This window comes from Podarcis muralis, chromosome 13, assembly GCF_964188315.1.
Source record: "Podarcis muralis chromosome 13, rPodMur119.hap1.1, whole genome shotgun sequence".
Taxonomy (NCBI): domain Eukaryota; kingdom Metazoa; phylum Chordata; class Lepidosauria; order Squamata; family Lacertidae; genus Podarcis; species Podarcis muralis.
This window is the reverse complement of record NC_135667.1, coordinates 19,743,171-19,770,354: the sequence shown is the minus strand read 5'-3', so window position 1 is coordinate 19,770,354 and position 27,184 is coordinate 19,743,171. Positions and strand designations below refer to the sequence as shown.

The 27,184-nt window shown below is 49.3% G+C and overlaps 1 protein-coding gene and 1 long non-coding RNA gene across 2 annotated transcripts; one reads left to right on the top strand and one right to left on the bottom strand.

The window, feature by feature from the left end:
- Positions 1 to 33: 33 nt before the first annotated feature.
- LOC114581499 (uncharacterized) lies at positions 34 to 13,547 on the bottom strand. The gene is made up of 4 exons (XR_003703348.2): positions 13,057 to 13,547; positions 4,763 to 4,836; positions 3,263 to 3,399; positions 34 to 2,260 (listed from the first exon to the last, which is right to left on the bottom strand). It is a non-coding gene; the product is annotated as an uncharacterized LOC114581499 (long non-coding RNA).
- Positions 1,305 to 26,172, top strand: BCAT2 (branched chain amino acid transaminase 2). Its single transcript, XM_028701679.2, has 11 exons — positions 1,305 to 1,877; positions 14,930 to 15,004; positions 15,194 to 15,394; positions 15,501 to 15,611; positions 16,163 to 16,282; positions 17,632 to 17,795; positions 19,522 to 19,664; positions 20,952 to 21,037; positions 23,314 to 23,454; positions 23,552 to 23,626; positions 25,270 to 26,172. Exons 1-11 carry the CDS (start codon positions 1,839 to 1,841, stop codon positions 25,306 to 25,308), a joined length of 1,194 nt encoding a protein of 397 aa, XP_028557512.2. The 5' UTR covers positions 1,305 to 1,838; the 3' UTR covers positions 25,309 to 26,172.
- Positions 26,173 to 27,184: the final 1,012 nt, after the last annotated feature.

Genomic DNA, 27,184 nt, shown 5'->3' with positions numbered 1-27,184 from the left:
ATTAAAACAGCGAAACAATACAGGAGACTCAGGTCAAGCAATCAAAGAATTTTTTATGTAAAAAAGTGCATCTTCAAAAGCTGGCAGAATGCCAATACAGAAGTTGCAAGAGTTGGTGGGTAAGTGAATGGTTTTGTTCTAGGTTTTCTCATCTGGATGATTACCCTGTTTCGTTTCCAAAACTCGTGAGTCCAGGATGCGTTCTTTCCGCTTTAGGCAAGCACATAAACAATTTCTACACCATTCAGATTTTTTTTTTTAAAAAAATGTGTTTATTGTCTCCCCTCCCATTTTTACAAAAAATGAACTAAAATAAATAAAATACATGATTATCACTTGGAAAAAATTCATTGTCTTCAAAGTGCTTAAGACCTCCTCTTCTTCATCCTCCTAAGAGCCCTAGTGAGGTAGTTAATTTTTACTATTTTAACCAGTAAGGATGGGAGATCTTGCTGTCATTTTTCTCAAGGACATGGCTATACAGGGAGAACATCAATAAAATTTAGGATTTAAATGAGTTTTTGTAAGTGCCTAAAACCTTTCCATACATGATCCTAGTGATCTTTGTAAGTACTGTATAGCCAGTGTTTATGGTAGGGTAGGATTATAATTATTTTGCCCCCTTTTTCTTACAAAATGGGTGAGAGGAGAGACTGAAGCTCCATAGTGCCTTGCCAATGGCCAGTCAATGAGTTCACAGCTGTGCTGTGAAGACAAAAACAGGGGCTTTCCATCTCTTAGCTCATGATTTTAACAACCACAACTCTGGACCCAGATTAACGCTTTAGACACTGATTCACACAGTGGCTCCTGTGCTGCCTTGTGCATTGCAACTCTTGGATACCTAGACATATTTTTACTGGAGGTGTCTTTCCACAGCTGTGGTTAGTCCAGTAAGAAGTCACGCTTTTCAGTTTCCTTGTGTTGTGGCTTTCCAGTCTAAACCGATTTTTAACTGAACACTTGATGTGTTATGCCCTCCCATTTACTGTTCCCTGTTCTAAGTTTATGGGAGGGCTATAACGTTTAAAATAAATAACACCCAAGCCAGATGACGTGGGTGTTTGTGCACATTCTTGAATCCCTCCCTGCTGTTGGCCATGCCCCTGTGCTGCTGTTTGCTTGCTCTGTGCATAGTCAGATGCAGAGCTAACACATGTGCTCCTTGAAGGGTGTATGTGAAACTGCCAGCTTTGCCATTGGATGGGTGAGTGGGCGTGTGTAGGGAAAGCGAGTGTGATTGGCTGCAACATCCCCCCCTACTTTGTAGAGGGTATTTGTGCCAAGAAAAACGAAGATGTGTTTGTGTGTCTAAAATACATGTACACATTTCCACAAATCCTTTCCTAACAGACACCCTTCATTCTTGCATCATCAGTGCTTCTGATCTTGCCTTTATCAGCTACCCTAAATGTAGCCGTTTCTGTAAATGTAAATGTTTCTGTTTCACTCAACTTGCTTGTTGTTGTTTTTTAATCATACATAAGGAAGAATGTGCTGAATACGTCGCAGTACTGAATATAATCTCGATATAATTCCTTATTAGGGTTGTAGAGCCTTCGCATTTTAACTCGCCGTTTAAATGAAGTCGACCGGGGGAAGGGAAGCAAAGCCCTTTGTACATACTTAGCGGCGCACTCATCCTTCAAAATTTGACATTGAAAACAAAGGCGTCCTGAGCTGCGCCCTCTTTTCAGCTCGAGCCTTTTTGTCATGGAGAGCCGCATGGAAAGTAGGCAAATAGAGGTGGAGCTGGAGGCGGGCGAGGGGCGGAACCTTTCTGCCCCGGCTCCAGCAGGCCCCGCCCGGCTTCATTAGACAGAAGCACCACCAACAGCATGGCAGCGACGGCGGGACTCCCGCGCTCTTTGGGGCGGGTAAGTTGGGAAAGGGGAGGGGGGCCAAGAGGGAAGGAGACCCGGCGGCCTTTCCCCGCAGCCCATCCCCAAATAAAAGGGAATGGGGCTGCACTTCCGGTAAGGGGGTCACGGTGGTGGGCTCAGTCCTGTCCTTAAATAGCTCCGGGCTGGAACATAGCACCCACGTTAAAAACAACCAAAAAACACCCTCGTCTGCTTTTAGCCAATCTCTTCTCTAAATTCCTTGCCCAGTTCCTAAACAGATACTCACTTATTACCCCTTTCCTTCCAGATGGGTATTAGCTTGCTTCTTCCCCAGTCCTTCTTTCCAAGGAGGCACCCCAACCCCAATATTCGCCTGGGCACTCACCACCTGGCTCTTCCAATAACTGTTTTTCAGCCTGGAAAAGATTGGGATCAGTAGTAACACGTTACCTATTTCCCCCTCCCTCAAGCCCCATATCTCTTCTCCAACAGAGGAAATTTACTGAACAGGATAGCCCCGCTCCAGCTGGCTCCCTCCTTCAAATAAATTCCCAATTTGATATTTCCCAAAGGCACATGACTGCCAAGTTGTTACAAAACACACTTCTCCCCGCCTCTTGAGATCTTTTAGTCCTAAAAAGATGGCTAAATCTTTTTGTCCTAAAAATAACACTCTCCTCTGCTATATTTCCTTTAATTCCTCACGAGAAATTCCTTAGGGCACCCAGAGCAGTACTTTTCCACACCTAAGGTACTGTTCTCATACTCTTTCTTTTTTTACAATTTTTGACTCAAGGGATGCTTTGTACAATAGGAAGAATGGAAGAATTCTGATTTTTAAGTTTATGGTGATGGCTGCCTCCCCCCCCCCCCCCGGTCTTGCTTGAAATGGCATCAATATGACCCATGCAGCTTCAAAATTCCTCCAGGCTTAGGGTAGATTTTTTTCCCAAGAACAACTTTATCCTGCTTCAGTGATTGGTGTGTATGTTCCTCAGCAGCTGTAACTTCCCTGTGATTTTTAAGAATGGCAATATGCTTAAATGGAATAAGGAGCAATTTAAGTGTTCCCTACACAGATAAAACCCTGTGAACTTTAAAAACAACTGCTAACATTCAGTTTATGCATTTCTGATGCGAAAGTGTTTCTGATTCTTGCTTAATAAACACTAAAACACGTGGGTTTGGCAGTGGGGTTATGAAAGTTCATGTTGGTTAGGAGGAAACTGTGGATTCTCTATCCGATCCTTGTAAACTCTGCCTGGAAATATCAACACCTGGAGCAACCCCATTTGGTCATTATTCTTGTCCTGACCTGTTATACAAATCTAGGGGCTGCCCCTCCCTTTGCAGCCACAGTCCCATGGCAGCATACCTCCTGCTTTCTTTATTTAAGTTGGCATGATATTCTCACCTACCTGGAACACTGTGTTCTCTCTTCCTCCTCTTTTTTCTACCGCTCCACCCCTGACTTTCTGATATGCATCTTGCGAGAGAGCTGCAACTTCCTGATAAATAGAGCTGATTGTGTTCAGAGGTCTGGATTGGGTTTCTACTGGAGGAGAGAGAGAGCAATTTCAAAGTGTTATATTGCTTGTCGGCAATGAAAAGAGTAACAGTTGCCAAGGCACTGAAAATTCTGCAAAGGCCAAGAATTATGGTTGCCACTACTGCTGAGTTTCTCTGTTCAGTCCCCTGCTGTCATGCCAAGAGCAAGGAAGTGCCTTTCTGGTTATTTTGAGATCCAACTCAGTTGCTTCTCACTCATTAACAGAGGTGTGTGTATTCTGCACCCAGGAAAACTAAATTCAATTCAAAGGAAACCCAGGAGATTGGCAGTGCTGGCTGCAGGTTGCAGCAGCCCTGGACAAGATGTTCCCTGCTGAGACCCTCCTCCTGTGAGGGGGGCTTCTTGGCTTTCATGACCCTTCTCTGAGCAGAGATGAGTGGATGTATCTATCCTCTCCTTTATGAATGATGCTAATTCAGGGGTACTGTGGGGAATGTAAAGGGTGGTTAGATACAGCTGCCTGTCACAGTCGAAAGTGGTGAGTCATTCATATATAGGGGTGGGGATTGGGCAGCCATCAGCAGTGGGCCCTGCCAGGGCACTAGGGTTCTAGCAACTGCCCATGGATGTCAGGTGCCAGGGGAGTCTTAAGCATATGTGCCGCCGGGGTGCAAAGATCCACCCAGCTCCCCCAAGTCTGACAAACGCCTCTGTTGTGAATGCCAAGCGCCACCGCTTGCACAGCACATCTTTGGTAAATGAGTGCACAAAGTCAAAAGTCCTTTAGTGAAACAGTAGGTATACATTTCGGTAATACCTAGGTATATACCGTACTTTTCCGTGTGTAAGGCTAGGTGTTTCTCTTTAAAAATTATGCTAAAAAGTGTGAGTCGTCTTATACATGGGGGCGTCTTATACATGGAGAAATACGGGTATGTATTTTGTTTTTCTAGCTTGATCAAAATTATTATTTCATAACAGGTAGATAGTTAAGAGCTTAGGCAGCTTCAGTGAGGGGCGCATGGCGCCCCCAGAATTCGGAGCCCGGGTGCCCTGCACCCCTGGGTAAACACTGCTCTGCCAGGTGCTAATGCTAGCTTTGAAGACCTGGATGTTGTAGTAGTACCATTGGCTGATTGCAGTAGATCAGCAAGGGCTCCTAACTTCCAGCTGTAGAGTAAGAACAACAAGGCTTTCCTCCTTTAAACTGGAGCTTTAGAACCCCTGATCTGTAATAACTGAGATTTGTACTTGTCTATGTAGATAATCCCAATGTATGGCTCATGGATTGCAGGAGGTAGGTGGTTTCGCCTCCCTCAGCCACCATTTTGCACTTGGTTGGTGCACCTCAGGGTTCAAGTAAAAACAACAGCAAAGTAGATTGCACCAGCCTGATGTCTGCCCATACCTGCTGTAGATCATAGGCCTGATGGGTGGGCAACCACTGCCACCGTTTTCTTCTTTTGTTTTGTTTACGCTTCCCTAAGAGAAGAAGAAAAAGAGGAGAGATGAGAGAAGCCTTAAGGATAATTATAGAGAGAGACAAAGGTGTGCAAACATATATGATATATATATATAATTTATAAAACAAAAACAGGTCCCATATTGCCCTGGATTAAAGGAAGCAACTGCACATTAAATCACATCTTATTTAGTTTATATATCCTGAGTTCCATATGTTTGCTTCATTGGTATTCTTTATTCCGATCCCAGTAGCTGAGTTCTGTAGAACGTTTAGTTAGGAATGAGTGGGGAATGATTAGTTGGTGAGAAAACATTCCCGCTTAGATGTGTCCTGGCTACCAGAAGGTAAAGTGGCTGTGATTCGGTGGGAGGTTGACTACAATGGGGAATAAGGCTATCATAGCTACTAGCCATCATGCCTATGTTCTGCTTCCACTGCCTCTGAGTACTAGCTGCTGAGAATCACAAGTGGGCAGGGAGTGCTCTTGCTCTCAGGTCTTGCTTGTGAGCTTCCCATAGGCATCTAGCTGGCCACTTTGAGAACAAGATGTTGGTGCAGATGGGCCTTTCATAGCAGGGTTTTTCTTAAGTGCATGTGATATTTCTATTTCCACAGGTCCAGTCACTGTCTGTTTAAGGTCCTCCCCACTTTATTCTTACAACAGCCCAGTGAGATTTTAGATTAGGATGAGATACAATCACTAGTCCAAAGCTACCTAATGACTTCCATGGCCAAATTGGGGGTTTGAAAACAGGCCTCCCCAGTCTTTGTCCAACACTCTAATCCCTACACTGTGCTGATGATTCTCATAATATCTCATATCCACATCTGATGTGAATCTCCGTGATGGAAAAGCTTGGAAGCAGTAGTATCAGATTACCACCTGCTGCTGCCTTGTGTGTTTGTTAAGGTGGCGGTTTTTAAATTAGATTATTCAGTGATTTGTGACAGGGCCTGCAGAAAAAACCACCTGGCACTGCACCAAAAAGTTATTTTTGCATTTCGAAAAATTATAATCCACTTGATCAAAAGTCTCCAAGCAGCATACAGATAAATAGTAGATAAAACCTAAATCAAAATCCACCATTAAAAAACCCCAACCCGAATATTTCATAATTATAAAACAAAGACAAAACTTTAAAAACAAATACAGTGGTGCCTCGCAAGACGAAATTAATTCGTTCCGCAAGTTTTTTCTTCTTGCGAGTTTTTCGTCTTGCGATGCACGGTTTCCCATAGGAATGCATTGAAAATCAATTAATGCGTTCCTAGGGAAACCACCTTCAGACCAGGTCCGGGGACAGTCTGTTCCCCGACCTCTTCTGAAGGCTGGGGGGGGGGGGGACAAGGGCTTTTTTCCCACTGCCAGCCTTCAGAAGGCTGTTCTGAAGGCTGGCGGTGGGAAAAAAAGCCCTTCTTCCCACCTCCCGCGCCGCAAGCTCCGGGGACAGGAGGGCTTTGCTGCCGACCGCCAGCATTTTAAAAGCCCCTGCTGTCCCGGGCGATTTTAAAATGCTGGCGGGCGGGAGCGAAGTCTCTGCTGTCCCGGGGAGATTTTAAAATGCTGGGGGGCGGGAGCGAACGCTTCGCTCCCGCCCGCCAACATTTTAAGATCGCCCGGGGCAGCAGAGACTTCTCGCCCAAAGCAAGGGGAGCTCTCCGAAGGGCTCCCCGTGCTTCGGGCGACAGGCTGCCGCCCCAAGCCTCGCGCACCCGGCGGGACCTCCTGCCGGGTGCGCGAGGCTTGCAGACACTCGCCCGAAGCAGGGGAAGCCCTCCGGAGGGCTCCCCGTGCTTCGGGTGACAGGCTGCCGCCCCAAGCCTCGCGCACCCGGCGGGACCTCCTGCCGGGCGCGCGAGGCTTGCAGACACTCGCCCAAAGCAAGGGGAGCTCTCCGAAGGGCTCCCCGTGCTTCGGGTGACAGGCTGCCGCCCCAAGCCTCGCGCACCCGGCGGGACCTCCTGCCGGGTGCGCGAGGCTTGCAGGCACTCGCCCGAAGCAGGGGAAGCCCTCCGGAGGGCTCCCCGTGCTTCGGGTGACAGGCTGCCGCCCCAAGCCTCGCGCACCCGGCGGGACCTCCTGCCGGGTGCGCGAGGCTTGCAGGCACTCGCCCGAAGCAGGGGAAGCCCTCCGGAGGGCTCCCCGTGCTTCGGGTGACAGGCTGCCGCCCCAAGCCTCGCGCACCCGGCGGGACCTCCTGCCGGGCGCGCGAGGCTTGCAGGCACTCGCCCAAAGCAAGGGGAGCTCTCCGAAGGGCTCCCCGTGCTTCGGGTGACAGGCTGCCGCCCCAAGCCTCGCGCACCCGGCGGGACCTCCTGCCGGGCGCGCGAGGCTTGCAGGCACTCGCCCAAAGCAAGGGGAGCTCTCCGAAGGGCTCCCCGTGCTTCGGGTGACAGGCTGCCGCCCCAAGCCTCGCGCACCCGGCGGGACCTCCTGCCGGGTGCGCGAGGCTTGCAGGCACTCGCCCGAAGCAGGGGAAGCCCTCCGGAGGGCTCCCCGTGCTTCGGGTGACAGGCTGCCGCCCCAAGCCTCGCGCACCCGGCGGGACCTCCTGCCGGGTGCACGAGGCTTGCAGGCACTTGCCCGAAGCAGGGGAAGCCCTCCGGAGGGCTCCCCGTGCTTCGGGTGACAGGCTGCCGCCCCAAGCCTCGCGCACCCGGCGGGACCTCCTGCCGGGCGCGCGAGGCTTGCAGGCACTCGCCCAAAGCAAGGGGAGCTCTCCGAAGGGCTCCCCGTGCTTCGGGTGACAGGCTGCCGCCCCAAGCCTCGCGCACCCGGCGGGACCTCCTGCCGGGCGCGCGAGGCTTGCAGACACTCGCCCAAAGATTTTAAAATGCTGGGGGTCGGGAGCGAAGCGTTCGCTCCCGCCCGCCAGCATTTTAAGATCGCCCGGGGCAGCGGAGAAGTCTCCGCTGTCCCGGGAAGGCAGGCGGGGGGGAGCAAAGACTTTTGCCCCCCGCCAGCCTTCAGAAGAGGTCCAGGACCTCTTCTGAAGGCCGGCTGTGGGCGAAAGTCTTTGCTCCCGACCGCCAGCAATTTAAAACAGGTCCCCGGAGATTTCCCTATGGGCTTTCGTCTTGCGAAGCAAGCCCATAGGGAAATTCGTCTTGCGAAGCGCCTCCAAAACAGAAAACCCTTTCGTCTTGCGGGTTTTCCGTCTTGCGAGGCATTCGTCTTGCGGGGTACCACTGTATAAGTAACCATGTTATATGTCTGGGTAGGCTTGCTTTTCAGCACGCGTATCCAACAATGTAGTGAGGGCATCTGTCCAATGTCAGTGGGGCAGGGAAGGTCTGAGACAAAGATGACGTTGGTGTAGTGTTGAGATAGCCAACGTGGTTCCCTCCAGATGTTGCACTACAATCCCCCAAATTCCCCAACCAGTATAGCCCTCAGAGGTTATAGGAGTTGAACTCCAGCAGCAGCTGGAAAGCACCACCCCATTCGCTACCCCTGGTGCATTGTCTCCCTTTCTCCTCTGGAATAACTCGTGCCACTGAAGGCATCGAACTACCACACTTGGCCTTTGGGCACATCTACGTAGGTCTGTAAATCTGGGTTAGGAGATTTGCCCTTATTAGGCAGAGGTGCTCCGGATGGAGACAGCGGATGGATGAAAGGTCAAAACTGAGGGCCAAGTGGTATGGGGAATCGGGACTGGCAAAGCAGAGACCCACCGCAGAAAGAGCCTCCGCTTGAAATACAGTGGTACCTCAAGTTAATAACTTAATTCGTTCTGGAGGTCCGTGCTTAACCTGAAACTGTTCTTAACCTGAGGTACCACTTTAGCTAATGGGGCCTTGCTGTGCCGCTGCTGCGCGATTTCTGTTCTCATCCTGAAGCAAAGTTCTTAACCTGAGGTAAAATTTCTGGGTTAGTGGAGTCTGTAACCTGAAGCGTCTGTAACCTGAGGTACCACTGTACTGCAATGGCTTTGGCTTCTCTGTTTCACAGGAGAGCATTAAAACGCTCCCTCTTGTGGTTGTTATTAATCTCTCACAATCCCTCATTTGCCTCCTAATCCCCTTAATTAGAGGTTGACTTAATGCTTGGAGGCTAGAATTTCATGTCTGCTGTCAAGCTAGTTTGCTCTCTGCCACGTGGCTCTTCAGGCCTTCAGCAGTGCGTCCTGGGGTATCCGATTTCTCCCAGCGGCCCTTCTCTTTCCCCTCAGCTGATTTTGTACATTTAGCTGGCATATCAACTGAATCCCCTGTTTTGCCTTAATTTGTTCAGGGCCTGCCTCCTCTGTCACGTAAAGCAAAGGGAAGCAAGGGAAGGGGTGTTAAGAAGCTGAAGGCAAAGCAGATACTGTGGTTGAGGGAACTAGTGCAGAGCATAATAAACGGGCTGGGAGACCATTTTTCAGATGGCAAACTGAGGCCAAGAGCTAGTGATGTGTCTCTTTGACTGAGGTAGAGTTTCAGCTCAAGTTTCCTGGGCCCACAAGCTACCCACACAGGATTGTAATGCTTGTGGAAGTTGAATGCTGGAAGAATTGGGGCACACAAAGGAAGGAAGTCCTTCACACAGGGCATAGTTAAACAATGAAATGTGCTTCCACGAGAGGTAGCAATGACTGCCCATTTGGATGGCTTAAAAAAAGCATTAGACAGGTTCAACAAGACCAATAGTGAGTCCAGCGGTCAAGAAGGCGATTTCTGCATGTGCTGTAGAGGGAAGTGAGGGCTTGTCAACCTGGGAAGGTAGCCCACCTAGGAGAAGGAAAGCTCTCATCCTAAACCTCTGCTTCCTTGTGGGGATATCTGTGGGAGAAGAAAAGGCTAAGGAGTAAACTCTACACAAATCCAGACTGGAGTCCCTAAGACGGTTGGACAGCACCTTGTAGGCCTCCTTCTGGCAGCTCCTGCAGCCAAGCTGGTGCCAAATGTATTGCTGTGCTTCCCTTTGGACTGTCTCTCGAGACAGACAGATGCCAGCAACAACAATGGCCACTAGCCAGGATGGATATGTTCTGAATGCCGGATGCTGGGAGTCGCAAGTGGAGAGCATGTCCTGTTGCCCTCAGGTCCTGCTTGCAGGCTTCCCAGAGGCACTGTGGGAACAGGATCCTGGATGGGCCACTGGCCTGATCCAGGAGGACTCCTCTTGTGGAACTGCCATCTCTCACTGCCCCCTTTACATGCTTGTATTCTGTTGGCTCAGCCCCCATTTCTAAGAGTGATAAGGTGGAATTTTTCACGCTCAGTCTTGTCCTATTGTTCCTCCAAGGAAAGGAGCCTGCATTGGCTTTGATCCCAGGTGCCCATTTAGAAGAAAGAAACTGGTTCAGTCACCTCCAGGGTTGTTATATGTATTCCAACCTTAGCAGGTTTCTTGCTTGAGGGCGGGCTCTTATCTGGGTTGGAATGCGAGGGCTTAAGAATCCTGTCTTCCATTCAAATTTGCACAACATTCTAGTCCTTGTGGTTTTGGAGAAAAAATGCATTTTCCTTAGCTCTACATATTTGCCCTTATGAAAAAGCAAAGCAAAACAAAACAACTTAGCCCGATCTCAGGATTTCAAAATTTAAAAACTGGTCTTTGGAAAACAGAATGATGTAGGCAAAGTAAGGAGATGCATGCAGATATATTTCATTTGCACAAATGAGGCTAATTGCTGATTTTTGGATGCGCAAAATTTGAATACTTTTGGGATAGTGTACACACAGCTAAAGACTGAAACACTTTATTGACCGTTCTAAATAGCCATTTACCTGATCACCAGTGAACTGGACTCCCTTCCAGACAAGGGAAGTGTCTGTAAACAGAGAGCTGGTCATTTCAGGTCATCAATGTAAATGGTATACAGTACATGTGCTGTAAAGATTTTCTAAGGTTTTTTGCCTCTTGCTGCCCCCTGCTGTTGGAATTGTTTTCTGCATCCATTTAAGCAATCTTTTCCCAGATTGCAAAATCTGCTAACTACACATTGTCTGGAAGCCTGTAGATGTAATTAACATCCAGAGGACCCTGCACTCACAGTCACTGCCATTTCTTTTTCTGAGCCTGTGCACCTTTAAAATAGGTATCTTGCAGGCAGAAGTTCAGTAGGCATTTCCCTTGCAGCATTACATTTTTGTGCCTGAAGATCTGTTGAATTTCTGCCAGGCACACAACTGAAATATATACAGCACTTCTGTCATGGAGAGTGGGAGGCAGATATTCAGTCTACAAGACTCCCTCTCATTACCCATAACAGTGAAATGTCTTCCCAACAGAAGGAAAACCAGAAAGAAATAGTTTGTATTACGTTGAGTCTCCTCCCATCCTATGTGGAGTCCTTGCCTATCCTAAGTATGAAATCCTACAGCCCAGGTCTACTTAAAACCCATTCTTCTTCCACTAGCTTCCAGGCTGTTCTGCAGTCACTGGTTTTAAACCCCAACCCCATCTTTGGGCCCCTGGTGAAATGAGTTGGGGAAATGACCATTGCTCAGTGGTAGAGCACATTGTGAAAGGGCCCAGGTTCAGTTCCTGGCATTGCCAATTCAACTGGGCCCCATGGGGCTGAGGAGAAGGCAGGGGGAAAGACCTCTGTGTCTGACACCCCAGGGAGCCACCACCAGTAGGACTACGCAGCGCTGGAGTGGATGGAGAAAGAATCTGACCAGCTTCCCACATTGCTCCAAGAACCCTTCTTCAGAACCACTCTATGGCACTTGGCAGCCATGGTCCAACCTGCCCCCTCAAGATGTCTTGGACTGTAACTCCAATCATGCTGCCCGGGGATGATGGGAGTTGTGGTCCAAAACATCTTGATGGAGGCAGCTTACACCAAGGCTGGCTCACAAGTAATAGGCTCTGCCCTATTATTTTGCATTTGGCCTGACCCCTGATCTGCCATTATGTTGCCTGGCTCTGGTTGGCGAAACTGTATATTCCAGCAGAGAGAACAGAAGCAAGTTTGTTCACAAGCCTGAAGTCGTCTGCTCACTGGCCTGGTTGCCTCGGCCTCCCTGTCCCCAAAACGAAGCCGTTCTCCTTGATGCCAGCTTCTAAAATCTACCCCAGCTTTTAATGCTGCAATCTCTAGGTTTTGTCAACGCATAGGCTCTCTTGCTGGCAGTGCTTGCATGTGAAATTTCTATCCAGCTGGAGCCAGAACCGTGTAAGAGTTAGAGTGTAAGACTTTGGCCAGGGAGATCCAGAGTTCAGATTCCCCCTCGGCCATGAAGCTTGTTAAGTAACCTTTGACCAGCTGTTCGTTCTCTCTCTCTCTCTCTCTCTCTCTCTCTCTCTCTCTCTCTCCCTCCCTCCCTCCCTCCCTCCCTCCCTCCCTCCCTCCCTCCCCCTCCCCCTCCCTAGCTTCATGTGGCTTATGGGGTGGGGGCCATAACCTACTCCACATCTGCCATACTAAGCTAATGGAAGGCCAAGATACAATACAAATGCATTTAAATATTCATCCAGGCATCCAGGTTCTTCTAAAGTACAGTGGTACCTCGGGTTAAGAACTTAATTCATTCTGGAGGTCCGTTCTTAACCTGAAACTGTTCTTAACCTGAAGCACCACTTCAGCTAATGGGGCCTCCTGCTGCCACCAAGCCGCCGGAACACGATTTCTGTTCTCATCCTGAAGCAAAGTACTTAACCTGAAGCACTTCTTCTGGGTTAGCGGAGTCTGTAACCTGAAGCATCTGTAACCTGAAGCGTATGTAACCCGAGGTACCACTGTACCTCAGGTTACAGACTCCGCTAACCCAGAAATAGTACCTTGGGTTAAGAACTTTGCTTCAGGATGAGAACAGAAATTGCACGGCAGCAGCAGGAGGCCCCATTAGCTAAAGTGGTGCTTCAGGTTAATAATGGTTTCAGGTTAAGAACGGACCACCAGAACGAATTAAGTTCTTAACTCGAGGTAACGCTGTACTTTCCTCCCAAGCTCACATCGCTTTTAAGCATAGTGTCTTTCCTTTACTTTCCCTGAGTTGAGGAGGAAAGCAGAGTCTCCTGCCATCCTTCTGAAAGCTGTCACTTCATAAATCATCACAATTCATTGCAAGCAGCTCACACCTTCAGGCCTGATCAAGAACTCTGTGCGGCTTCAAACCTTGCAAACCCTTACAGAAGCTGCCTCACTAGGAAAGGGTTTCCCTGCTCCCCTTTCCAGCCCATGGGATCCACTATCTCCCTGCTCCTCACTCCCCAGTGAATTGCATGATTCCCAGTTCAGGGTAGAGGACAGGAGGAAAGGATCCAAACCACCTTAGCGCCCCTATTCATGCAAGCTTACCTTTTAAAATCTTCCCCTTTTTCTTCACCAAGAAGAGCTGTGCTGTCTCCGTGCTTTGAAAGAAAATAGTATTTTAAAAGAATCTCGCCGTACCAGGGATCTCCACCGTTCTTTGTTCCTGCTCCTTTCCACCCTGGACTGCTGTGATGCAACAGGGGCTGAAGTTCAACTCTGGGAATTCCAACCCCCCCCCCCAAAAAAAAGAAGATAGAAAGGAGGGGAAAGAGTTGGAGACTTGTTCCCGCCCCTGATTGGGGAATGGCTGCCTCACAAATGGAAATCGCAGTGTTCCCACGCTCCGATCACCAGCCTTTTGTGCTCCTCTCCCTGGGCTTGGCAATGAAGGCAGCACTTTTGAAAGCGGTGGCACTGATTGCCAATGTAGCAGCAGCAGCAGCAGAAAGCAGGCGTAGAGCAGGGCAAGATCTCTCTCACACACCCACCCATCCACCAGGGATGTCAGCCGCTTAGCTCCCTGAAGGCCCCTGCCTCGTGGCTCCCCTGGTGCTTGCAGATTACACATTAACTGAATCTGTTTGTTCATGGCGAATGAGTGATTAGAGAAGTTGGGTTAGCAGCAAGTCCTGGACTGAGGCTGCCTGGCTTGTTTGTTCCTTTTAATCCTGAGGCAGAAGACCCAGCAGCATGACCTGCCCTGCAGGAGGGTGCTTGTGGTGTCTCTGGATGAGTCCCTGCTCTGGGCTTTCCTCTTCCTAACACACACACTCCTATGAGAGCATAAGGGTTTCCTGGAGCCTGATCATGGGTCCGCCCTAGCTACAGGACTTTGATTGGCAGCAGCTCTCTGAAGATCCCAATAGAGCAAGGGTCAGCAACCACAAGTGACGCCCACAAGCCACCCCCGAACTGAGCCGCCCATTTGACGAGTCCCCGCATGCTGTGCTAAACCAGTGTGGCGCAGGGACTCGCTTCTGCGGCGCCGGAAATTGCGTCTGTGCAGACGCCGGGAATTGTGTTTGTGTAGACGCAGGCACGCGCGTGCAATCCGGCCCACGGAGGGATCTCAGCTGGAGTGAACCGGCCCAGGCGAGGTAAACCTTGCCAACCCCTGCAATAGAGGCTTTCCTCAGCCCTGCTTTCTGATTGTCTTTTTGGTTAGGGTTTGGAGCCAGGGTGGGGTGGAAACCCAGAAGTCCCCCTGGATGTTGTCAGACTCCGACTCCTATCAGTCCCAGCCAGTATGGGCGATGGACACTGTGTTTTCTCAGGAATGAACACCTCTGGATTAACATTCACTAGGCGTGCTCCTGCAGCTGATGAGCCAGGGGCAGGGTAAGAGTTAGGGCAGAGCGAAGACTTGTCCTCCAGAATGGGATGTGTGAGACCCAGTAGCTCGGTCCTTCTCTCTTGCTCAGAGAACAGTGCTGGGAGCTTTGGCCTACTAGGCAGAGGCTGAAGACCAAGGAGGAGGGCAGGAAATGCAACCTGGATCGTCCTGGCATTGCAGAGGCCCTGTGTTAATTCCAGACTTGACTGTGGGGTTTTTTAGTAGCAGGCTCTATAACCATGATCTAGGGCTGCAGAACCAAAGGAAGGCGTACTCCGCCACCAGCCAGGGCACTGCTGGCCACTGGGGAGCTTCACCCACTGCCACCTAGGTGACTATCTTGGCCCCATCCATTAGCCAGAGAAGGACCAGCTGCCCCAGGGATTGATTTCCTCTTCCCTCCTCATTCCCTTTTCCTTTTGTATCATTGTCTGTTACTACAGGTCAGTGGAATCTGCAGGCAGGGGCTGTCTCCTCTTTTAATATATGCACAGCGCTTAGAAAATTATATGTGTTTTCTTTGTGTTAAATAATAGGGACAGGATTTAATACCAGTTCTTCGCCCATTTGCATCTTGCCTTCTAGGTTTTGAGAGGGAGGACCAGCGATGCGCTAATTTCTCTTCTCGGTCCCCAGAGATTTTTAAGCACCACGTTCAAGGTGAGGAAACTTGTGGGCTCAAGAACTCCTAATCTGGGGGGAATCTGAGCTAGGAAGATGCGGGTTGGATCCGAACCCTCGCAGAGGGAGATCCCACCTTTTACTTTGATATTGAAAAAGCAAATTCCTAGTCCTCATGGAGGCCTGACTGATGAACGGTCCCTGTTTCTTGTTTTGTTTCAAAACCAGGCCTCGGACCTCCAGGTTGAATTGAACAAGCACCCAAAGTCCAAACCGGACCCCAAGGACCTGGTCTTTGGCAAGTATTTCACAGACCACATGCTCATGATAGAATGGAGCCAAGAGAAAGGCTGGGGGAAGCCACACATCAAACCTTTCCAGAACCTTTCGCTGCATCCAGCCTCTTCCGCCCTGCACTACTCAGTGGAGGTAACTGCTTCCTATATAAAAAGAGTCTCCGCTGTCAGTTTCACTAGGCAGAGTCTCTAAATAGCTCATTTCTTCCATATGATTCTCCTCTCTCTCTCCCATCTAGCTCTTTGAGGGGATGAAGGCATTCCGGGGCCCAGACAAGCGCATCCAACTTTTCCGTCCCATGATGAACATGAACCGCATGTTACGTTCCGCGCTCCGTGCTTCCCTGCCGGTGGGTACTTCCGGTGAGGCGGCCCTTTGCCTCCCTCTCCTACAGGAACCGTGGGTTGCTGCATCTTAAGCCGTCTCCGGCTATGCCCCCCCCCCCCCAAGTGGTGCTGCAAGGTTTGGGGGCTGAGACCCAGGTCCGCCCCCCCCCCCCGCTCATCCTCTGGTCATGCAGGAGGGTCCCTGAACACAGCAGGGCTGCCTTGCCACCTTCTCAAAGGGATGCACAGATCTCTGAGCCTGGCATCTACATTGACCCAACCGCCCCAGGGCAAAGCCTGAACTTCTTGCATTCGGCTCGCCCTTTCCCTTTTCTCTCCTCGGCACAAACTGCGATGCAGTCCCTTTCTCCGCACAGGGTTCGAGCGTGTTCAAAGAAGTGGCCCTCCAGGGTTTTTAACTACGGAGTCCGGGACTCGAACTCGGGACCTTCTACATGCAGGGCAAGATGCTCTGCCGTTGGGCTGCAGCCCTAAAGCATCTTTCTGTGGGAGTGGGGAAACAGCATCACCGGTCTTACTTGCTCTTTCGTCATCCCTTCCTTCTGCACTACAGCCCTTCGACAAGTCTGAGCTTCTCGAATGCATCCGGCGGCTGATCCACCTGGACCAAGACTGGGTCCCCCACGCCGAAGCCACCAGCCTCTACATCCGCCCCACCTTCATCGGCACCGAGGTGTGTTTTCCGGACCCGCCTCCCCGCTCTCCTCTTTAAAGTATACAGTTGTACCTTGGAAGTTGAACGGAATCCGTTCCAGAAGTCCGTTCGACTTCTAAAACAATCGAAAACCAAAGTGCGGCTTCTGATTGGCTGCAGGAAGCTTCTGCAGCCAATCAGAAGCCAGGGAATGTGGGAACGTTTATATAATTTAGCAGAGTTTAAAAGATCTCCTGTTTGAGTTTATGCAGCAGTAAGCGGGTTGCTAACTCGTTTTGAGTCCTATCAATAATTATACCTTCCTGGTTGATAATCCCTTTCTGTCCCTCTTAAAGAAAACACACATGAATCTGAATCATATTAACATAAGCTACTTTACTATCAGATTCATTCAGGTTTACAGAGTTGTTCCTGAAGGCAGGCTTAGGTTGCATAACAGATAAACTATATACTAGATAGCAGTTAGTCATGAGACTAACTGCATCCAAGCAGTTACCAGTTAACACTCCTTGCAGCAACCGACCAACTGGCCAACTGAAAAAACTGCCTGCCCCATAGAGGCAGTTCGTCCTCTCAGAATGTTGGACTGGACTGACAGCTTTATATCCCACACGGAAGCCCCGTCATACATTTGGCTTCCAAAAGAACATTCGAAAACTGGAACACTCACTTCCAGGGTTTGATCGTTCAGGAGCCAAAACATTCAAGAAGTAGGGCTGTTCGACTTCCAAGGTATGACTGTATTTCTTCTGCTAGAAAGGCTCCCTCAGCGGCTTACACGCAGTCAAAACAAGGCAGTCTCTACACACAGCCCCCCCCCCAAAAGGCCACAGCACCCCAGGGAAAAGGGGGAGTGGAAAATCAAAACTCAGGCACCCCCAGTTTCTAAACAGAAGTTCCTAGATTGGCCAGATGGCATAGTTTGGGGCAGGAGGTGCCTGATGGAGCGAGGCCATCAAACCTGATGGAATGTGCCCTGGTTCCTGTTTCTCCCACGGAGGCAGCCTGATGGAATGGTGACTGTTGAGGGAACAGGAGGGAGGCTTGATGGAGCTGGCCTGTCGCAGCAGAGCTGATGGAGGGTATTGCTCGACTGCCAATTAGGGGAGCTTGGTCTATTGGGGGTGCACCATCCTCAGTCCGCCATCTTACAAGCAGCCCAGCCTCTTGGCGTCTTCCTTCTCAGGGTCACCCTTGAGGGAGGAGCAGCGGGAAGAGGATGGGGACAGAAACAGAATGAGCTGGCTGCCCCTGCCATTGGCTCTCGTTGACTCTGACTCCGTCCCCTGTGGGGCTGCCCTTCTTCCCACTCTGCCCATTCCAATGGCCACCAGCCAACACACCTCTCTCTTTCTCCCTCTCCACAGCCCTCCTTGGGGGTCGCCAAGTCCAGGCACGCCTTGCTCTACGTGATCCTGGGCCCTGTGGGAGCCTATTTCACTACCGGCACCTTCAGCCCCGTTTCCTTATTGGCCGACCCTCGCTTTGTCCGTGCCTGGATGGGCGGCGTGGGGGACTGCAAGGTGGGCGGGTGAGTACGGCTTCTGTTTCAACAGGTACGGCGGCAGGATGGTCTCCAGCCCAACGCTGCCGAATCCAGGGGCAACCAACGTGGTGGCCTCCGGGTCTTGATGGACTACAACTCCCATCAGCCCCAGATAGCATGGCTAATAGTTGGGAGAGATGGGAGTTGTATTCCAGTAACATCTGCATTGGCTGCTTCTGCCTAGCCCGACTGGCAGTGGATATCCAAGATCTCAGGAAGAGAGAGAAAAGGGAGCGTATTTCCCAGGTGTTTTGAAATAATTTAACTGGAAATGGCAAGGACTTCACTACGCCTGGGTGATATATCACCCAGGACTGGTATGAGGAGCAGACTGCCATGTCAGCTTCACTCAGAGATATATCACTGGTGAAACCGCCACTGCTCCTGAGTTCCTCTGCTAGAAGTGTCCGCTGGAGGGAGTCAAGAGTTCCTTCCTGCAGTGGGTGCTGCTAGCAGAGGGAATCAGGAGAGGCTGCAGTTTCACCAATGATACATCGCTGAGTGAAACCGCCATTGCACTCTGCCCTCATACGATGCAGAGGGAGAAACAAGCTTAATAATAATAATAATAATAATAATAATAATAATAATAATAATAATTTATTACCGTATTTTTCGCTCTATAAGACACACCAGACCACAAGACGCACCTAGTTTTTGGAGGAGGAAAACAAGAAAAAAAATATTCTGAATCCCAGAAGCCAGAACAGCAAGAGGGATCGCTGCGCAGCGAAAGCAGCAATCCCTCTTGCTGTTCTGGCTTCTGGGATAGCTGCGCAGCCTGCATTCGCTCCATAAGACGCACACACATTTCCCCTTACTTTTTAGGAGGGAAAAAGTGAGTCTTATAGAGCAAAAAATATGGTATTTATACCCTGCCCATCTGGCTGGGCTTCCCCAGCCACTCTGGGTGGCTTCCAACAAAATATTAAAATACAGTAATACATCTAACATTAAAAGCTTCCCTAAACAGGGGTGCCTTCAGATGTCTTCTAAAAGCCTGGTAGTTGTTGTTCTCTTTGACATCTGGTGGGAGGGCATTCCACAGGGCGGGTGCCACTACCGAGAAGGCCCTCTGCCTGGTTCCCTGTAACTTGGCTTCTCGCAGGGAGGGAACCGCCAGAAGGCCCTCAGCGCTGGACCTCAGTGTCTGGGCAGAACGATGGGGGTGGAGATGCTCCTTCAGGTATACTGGGCTCAGGTATATTTAGGGCTTTAAAGGTCAGCACCAACACTTTGAATTGTGCTCGGAAACGTACTGGGAGTCAATGTAGGTCTTACACTGCAATGTTGAAAAGCTGATATCACCCAGCTCTATCTAGACTTCACCTAGGACTGTCTTACCTGCACCTGTTTGAGCCTCCTCCATTGCTGGATTGGGGAAGGCTGGTCCCCAATCTCTTAAGCTGACATTTGAACAGCTGAGGCTCTTTTTATCGCTGTCACTGAGCGAAATTATTTTTGCATGTTGTTGTGATGTGCATTTTTATCTTTCATGGCTTTGTGAACTGCCCTTGGCGGGTACTATGCCCTGAACGGCAGTATAAAATTACTCACATGAATAAGTGCAATGGGGTTATCTCTGAGAGCTGTGGCCTGCCTTCCCCACACCTTCAAAGAGAGGGTCGACTCGGCACTCTCTGCTGCCTGCAGATGCCTTTTTTTAAAAACCTGACGGCGAAATCCTGCCTTGCTCTCATGTTTCCCTTAGCAACTACGGCCCCACCATTTACGTGCAGATGGAGGCCGCCAAAGAGGGTTGCCAGCAGGTGCTCTGGCTCTACGGGGACGACCACCAGATCACAGAAGTTGGGACTATGAACATCTTCGTGCTTTGGAAAGACCAGCAGGGAGGTGAGGAACTGGGTCCCTGAGTTGTCGGGAGCTGCGATTCTCAGCAATGGGGGTACTGAGACTCACTGCCTCTGAGAGTGGAGGCAAATAACTTGAATGAAATGAAATAAAATAAAATAAATGCAGCATTGGCTGGTCTATTAGGGCATGTGGGACACTGCTGCATCGGCCGCCATCGGCACTCCAGGGGGTGGCAGGGCCTGCCAGCTTCCTGCTCTTTGCATCAGCCTTGTCCTTGTAGAACTCAGCAGGGAGGAAGGAGGTGGGAAGAGAACTAGCCTTACTTGGCCCTGCCCCTCACTGTCTCTGGCTCCGCCTCTCATTGCCTTTGGCTCCACCTCCTCTTAGTCTCCTTGCCTTCTGCTGTATGACTTCCCATGAGCACCAGCCACCACTTAATAAAAAATATTTGAATGACGCCCTGTATGTGAAGGAAAAGGGAATGCCTCTCCTAAATCAGGTGCTTCCGGGGACATATGAATGCTTCATTCAGAAGCAAAGTATATTTCTTTTCCCTTTAGATGTATTTTTTGGGGGGTATTTTTCAAATGCAAATTTATGCCAATGAAATCTGATTAATCAGCTAATATGTTCAGTCAAGCAGGGTTTCTTTAATCGGGTGGCACCTCTAGCTTTTCTTTCCTTTTTTTAAAAAGAAAGAATTTGGACTTTTATTTTAAAATTTTGCAAACTGACATAAAATCCCCCCCCCCCCAAAGACAAGTCCACTGTTAATGCTGTCGTTGCATTACAACACGTTGGAAAAAAATTAAAAGCATATGTAAAGGTAAAACAATTTGCGTTAGCTATTACCTCATCTTATTTATGGAGAAAATAAATGTATGCAGGATTCTTTTTTCTGAACCTTTTCCTTACTAAGTGCAATCCGGGTAGATAATTCCGCCCCGCCCTCCTCAGATTTTGTTCCCCTTTTGATCTTGTTTGTGGTTTATGAAGTGTCTAGATGTGTTGGCTCACATTCCTGGCAGCCTGGTATGTGTTGAACCTCCACCATTTAAAAGCAAAAGACACACAGTCTTCTCTACATTGTTATTGAAAAACCATTACCTTCTATGGCTTTTTGGATTCATCCACCTCTTCGGCTTCTGACAATTCAACATGTGCTGCCCACTCAGTTTAAAGTATGTTATCTTTGAAGTTATGAGGATGAGAAAATTGGATCTTAACAACAACAACAAAAAAGCAAAAAGCCAAATTGTAGGGAGTTGAGCTCTCTCTGTGTGTGTATGTTTTCTGCATGTCTGTCACTGCATCCTCCCCTTCCAGATCTGGAGCTGGTCACCCCTCCTCTGAATGGAATCATCCTGCCCGGTGTGATACGGCAAAGCCTTCTAGATCTGGCACGCGAATGGGTGAGTTTGGAGAAAACAGGAGACTTTTGATAGTGCTGGAATGGATCTGAGGGTGGGTGGCGGATTTGCAAGCTGGAATTTTGTAGCAAAAATCTTTTTTTGCTTTCTCCAGATTATCTTTCAACACACCCACAATGCCTTTAGAAAGGAGGGGGAAACAATGCATTTTGTTGAATGAGCTAAGTTAGAGAAGCATCTGAAACTGCCTTGTATGGAGTCAGGCCGCTGGCCCACCTAGCTCAAGATTGTCTGCACTGACTGGCAGCAGGGTTTCAAAGTAGGGCACTCTCCCAGCCTGTGTTAGGAACTGAGATATGAAAGCTAGGAGCTAAATGGAACATTAAACCTAGGTTGTGGGCGCAACAACGGAATGCCTAGGTGCGCTTTTTTATATATATACAGTGTTTTTCGCTCCATAAGACGCACTTTTTACTCTTAAAAAGTAAGGGCAAATGTCTGTGTGTCTTATGGAGCAAATGTGTGGTCCCTGGAGCCAAATTGCCAGAGTGCGGCACGCTCTTGGGCTGCTCTTTGGTGGGGGAGGGCGTGCTCCTCTGCCGGCAACCTCTGCTTCCCCCTGCAGGCCCGGGAAGCTTTGGAGCAGTGGGAGGGCTGTGCGCCCATGCCCCACGCTCCTGGGCTGCTGAATGGGGGTGGGGGTGCTGTTCTGCCACAGCCTGCCCTTTCCCCTCAAGGTTTGGAGCAGCGGGCAGCCTGCCCCACACTCCTGGGCTGCTGAATGGGGGTGGGGGGTGCTGTTCTGGAGCAGCCTGCCCTTTCCCCTCAATTTTTGGAGCAGCGGGCAGCCTGCCCCACGCTCCTGGCTTGCTGAATGGGGGTGGGGGTGCTGTTCTGGAGCAGCCTGCCCTTTCCCCTCAATTTTTGGAGCAGCGGGCAGCCTGCCCCACACTCCTGGGCTGCTGAATGGGGGTGGGGGTGCTGTTCTGGAGCAGCCTGCCCTTTCCCCTCAATTTTTGGAGCAGCGGGCAGCCTGCCCCACGCTCCTGGCCTGCTGAATGGGGGTGGGGGGTGCTGTTCTGGAGCAGCCTGCCCTTTGCCCTCAAGCTTTGGAGCAGCGGGCAGGCTGTTCACTGAGAGAGGGGAGGAAGAGGACTGAGAGGAAAAAATGTGGCATTAGCAATGCTTTGGATGGAAACGAAGATGGTATTTTACATGAAGATAGCGAAGAAAGTGATGTCAGTGATTGTGAGCAACTGAGCTTCATAAATTCTGATTCTAGCAGTGATGAGTTCTTGGGGTTCGCATAAGACTAGAAGAGTACTCAAACCTTAAAGCCTCTCTTCATTTGTTAATGACAGTGATGATGGTTCTTAATGCCATTGTTGACTGCTGTTCACTTTACATGGCTGTAATATGATTCCTATATACCGGTTGTTTATTAAATACAGTAGTTTATACAACATTTGATTCAGAATATATTCTTTCTTGTTTTCCTCCTCTAAAAACTAGGTGCGCCCTGTGGTCGGGTGCATCCTATAGAGTGAAAAATGCTGTACATAACAAGAATAGGTAAAGGTTAAGGGACACCTGATCATTAGGTCCAGTCATGGCCGACTCTGGGGTTACGGCACTCATCTTGCTTTATTGGCCGGCGTACAGCTTCCGGGTCATGTGGCCAGCATGACTAAGCCGCTGCTGGCGAACCAGAGCAGCGCACAGAAACGCTGTTTACCTTCCCGCCGGAGCAGTACCTATTTATCTATTTGCACTTTGATGTGCTTTCGAACTGCTAGGTTGGCAGGAGACATAACAAGAATACAAAGCTGAAAATGAATGAACTGCAGCTAAAATATTAAGTTCATTTTTTACGTGCTTTAGTCCTTCCCCTGCCCACCCCCCCATAATATTCTGAAGTGGGTCTATTCTCCAGTCTTCAGAGAGTAGCTGGAAGTGAGGAGGCAGAAAAAGGTCCTCCTTTCCTTCCGCTCTCCAGTTTTAATCTGAAATCTTAGGCGCAGTTCTGCACCCAGAGCTCAGAAACTGCTTGAAATTCCTGGTCCCAAAATGCGTCCAGAACAATGGGAGTTTCGAACATGGCTCCCGGCCCATCCTGGAGATGCCAGGGATTGAACCTGGAAACTTCTGCATGCCAGGCAGATGTCCTGCCCACTGAGCTATAGCCTCTTTCCTCAATAACAATTGCATTGCTGCTACTTCCATACTGAACTTGAGAGGTTTGATGTTGTTGCTTTTAAAGTAGCTGGCAATGGGTTTGTTTGTTTCTTGTTTTCAATCCTGAATCTCTTTCCACCCAGGGGGAATTCAAAGTTTCTGAAAAGGTTATCACAATGGCCGAGGTGATCCAAGGCCTGGAAGAAAACAGAGTCAAGGAAATGTTTGGCGCGGGGACGGCCTGTGTCGTTTGTCCCGTGAATAAAATCTTCTACCAGGGCAAGGTGAGAGTTAGGACATGGGCCCAACACTGGCCTTTTCTGAACCGTCCGAATTGTGATTCCTGTTTTGTGACGAATCTCTACTCCTCTCTCATGTCAGAATTACCATATCCCCACCATGGAAAACGGACCTGAGATTGCAAAACGGTTTCTGAAGGAGCTGACAGATATTCAGGTATAGTTTAGCAAAGTGGGGCGGCGGGGTGGGGGGGACGGACAAGTTGTTTTTCATTTTAGGAAAACAGTTTGTAGGCAAAGGGCAGAGTCCTGGGTGCTTATCCTGCCTGTGGTTCCCTGTTTGGCCACCAGTGGGCGCAGCGACCTTGTGGAGTAACCTGCCTTTGGTACCCACTATGCAAGAGGAATTTAATACAGTGGTACCTCAGGTTAAGTACTTAATTCATTCCGGAGGTCCGTACTTAACCTGAAACTGTTCTTAACCTGAAGCACCACTTTAGCTAATGGGGTCTCCTGCTGCTGCCGCGCCGCCAGAGCACGATTTTTGTTCTCATCCTGAAGCAAAGTTCTTAACCTGAGGTAATATTTCTGGGTTAGCGGAGTCTGTAACCTGAAGCATATAGAACCTGAAGCGTATGTAACCCGAGGTACCACTGTAGGTTGATTTAACCTGGAAGAATGAAGTGTAAAGGGATAATTGTGCACAACTGCACACACTCCAGGAACAGTGGGGGCTGGCAGCAGATTCCACCCGTCCTGATCTGGAACGATATGCCTTTTCCATCGCAAGGGGAAACCACTTCCCTGCTTTTCCGCCAGTTCACCCCACATGTTTGATAATCGCTTGATGACTTTCAGCTGCAGGTGTGTGGACACACACAGCAATTTTCTTTTTGTAGGGATGTAAAACCTTCCCAGAATTTTTGAAGCTGTGTGTTGGGCGGGTGGAGTGGTTTGTTTCCACCCCCAAACACACACCCCACCTCAATAATTTAAAGAGGAGGTGGGAAAATAGACTTTCTTTTGCTCCCTTACTGCATTGTGGGGTTGGGCCCATTTCTGCCTCTCCCGTCATTATCCCAGTGTCAGGCAGCTGCAAAGCCTAGAGCTAAGCAGGGAAGTGGCTGCAGCTCAGGGATAGGCCCCAGACTCAACCCCCAGCAGCATCTCCAGGAAAAGACTCCCGGGGAGCTGCTGCCAGTCAGGGTTGGCATTACTGGGCATATCATTGTCTGTGAATTTGCGGCCAGGTGGCATTTCCAGCCATGCTAACTGACTACCGTATTTTTCCATGTATAACACGCCCCCGTGTATAAGACGCCCCCTATTTGGGGGACTCAAAATCAAGAAAATGCACTATGCACTATCCGCGTATAACGGCCTCGGTCCTGTATATCTCCACCCCCACCGTTCAGCCCGGACACTGAGATCCAGCGCCGAGGGCCTTCTGGCGGTTCCCTCATTATGAGAAGTGAGGTTACAGGGAACCAGAAAGAGGGCCTTCTCAGTAGTGGCACCCGCCCTGTGGAACACCCTCCCTTCAGATGTGATGGAAATAAACAGCTATCTTATCTTCAAAAGACATCTGAAGGCAGCCCTGTTTAGGGAAGTTTTTAATATTTAATGCTATATTGTTTTTAACACTTGATTGGGAGCCACCCAGAGTGGCTGGGGAAACTCAGCCAGATGGGCGGGGTATAAATAATAAAGTATTATTATAAGACGACACCTTATTTAAACATCAAAAATTTGGGGAAAAATATACTTATACACGGAAAAATACGGTGTATCTTCCCACCTTCCCTTATTTATTTATTTATTTCTCTCTCTCTCTCTCTCTCTCTCTCTCTCTCCCTGCAGTATGGACGTATCGCCAGTGACTGGGTCTACCCAGTCTGACGTAGGCTGAGCAACACCCCACCGGAGCCGCCTCTTCTTCTTCCTCCTCCTCCTCCTGCTACAGCCTCTCCATTTTTCTCTCTCATCTTACCAATGCTGTATTTATGACTTGGTTCTATAGCTTTGACAGTCCTGCCTTTTTCTCTGTCAGAGTTTGGACTGGATTATGCTCTCGGATAAAGAGGCCTTCTTCTGCCTGTTACAACCGCAGGCCCCTTTGTGGCGGCGAAACACTCCACTCTGGGATGTGCCCAGAGCTTAGAAGAGCTCCTGCTCGCATCTTCTGTGCAACGGGAAGGAATCTCTGGACTGAAATCGCCGCTGCTCTCTCTGCTCCAAAATTCAACCGCCTCCTGCTTTTAAAGTGCAATATTGAGAGAGAGAGGGAGAAACTGATGTGTCTTCAAAACTGTTTAAATCCACACAGAAACTCACACATGTTTTGTGTTTATTTGCTTTTTTAAAAAAAAAAATTAGTTACACATCCAGGATCTGTCCGGAAGAGACTGTTTTTAATTTTTTTTAAAGTATGTTCTTGGATTCACGCAGAAGCACAGAAGTATCAAGTCTAAACTTTTTGCTCTGGCAAAAGTTAGCTTTCGTACACTAGTCACCGGTGCTAAAAAAAGCTTAACTTTTGCTTCCTGATCTGCAGTTCTCCAGACGTTTCAAATTTACCGCTTGAACATTCTTGCCGCCTCTTTTTCAATATTCCAAATCTGTCTTGGCTTAGAGTTAAGAGAATCCATCTGCATTTAGGGGTTGCAAACTAGCTTTGAACGCCAAAACGTATTGGGAACGGGAGGCAGGTTTTTTTTACATTCAAAAAAGGCTATTTAAAATTAAAAACCATCTCCTGGAGAAGCTTCTGAGCACCTGTTTCTGATTTCTCCACATGGAACGACAGTCCACTTCTTTTAAGCAGCAACTTGTTCTGGAAAGAGTTCTGAGGAGAACGGTTTACCACAGGAGGGGGGAAGCTGTGGCCCTGCTTGGGCCTTGATGGACTCAGCTCCCATGATCCCCAGCCGGCATAGTCAGTGAAAGGGATGATGGGAGTTGTAGTCCAACAGCATCTGGAGGGCCACAAGTCCCCCACCCTTGATCTGAAGGGTGCTGTGTTGTGCCAAGAAGAATAAAGCTAGATTAACACCGTAGTTGTGGGTCACATATTCCATCATAAAGAATACCAGACGCAGGGGTGAAGGGATGTCTAGCTTTGGGGGGGGGTGAGGTGCCAAGCCTGTTACCCAGCTTGAAAGTGTCCTTCAACTCTCATGGTGCCTTTTTGCCTGGGTGAAAGAGAGAGCGAGGTGCGTGAAGAAACTATCTTCACTGCTGTATGAAGGTAACATTGATGGTCGTTGCTCCGCCCACTTTTGCCTCTGGCCCCGCCCACCACTGGCATGTGGACCCTGAAAGCTCGCTCAGAAGCGGTAGTTGCCCTCAGACTGGAAAAAGGTTCCCCACTCCGACTTACACAAGGCACCAGTGATTGGTTTTCACAAGGCACCAATGAATGCTGTTCATATTTGCTTGTGTGATTTCTGTTCCTAACTGGGTGAATGAGCAACTTGTGGCAATTTCCATTCCTGTTTCTGTTTCTGATGGAATTCTCCAACATTCTGAGTACCTTGTGCAGAAGTGGTGGTCATAAGGCCCAAGGATGCCTCTGGGTTTGATGGAAGCCCAGGGGGAAAAACCCCTCTGGAGTTTTTTCAGGCTTTTCCAGCTTACTGGACCACAATTTCAAAAGCAACAGCAGCAACACTCTGCCAGCTAGGAGACCCCTTTTAATTTCACATAGTTCTGAGTGCTCAGCTTAGTGTCTCTCCAGACACAGCCTTTGAAGTCTGTTCACATGAGGTTTCCTGAC

What these genes read in the sequence shown, in the direction of transcription:
- BCAT2 (XM_028701679.2), top strand. Translation starts at nt 1,839, where the DNA reads ATGGCAGCGACGGCGGGACTCCCGCGCTCTTTGGGGCGG. An exon ending in CCACCTTCATCGGCACCGAG is followed by an intron (nt 16,283 to 17,631) that starts GTGTGTTTTCCG and finishes CCCTCTCCACAG; the next exon opens with CCCTCCTTGGGGGTCGCCAA. An exon ending in AGGAGCTGACAGATATTCAG is followed by an intron (nt 23,627 to 25,269) that starts GTATAGTTTAGC and finishes CTCTCCCTGCAG; the next exon opens with TATGGACGTATCGCCAGTGA.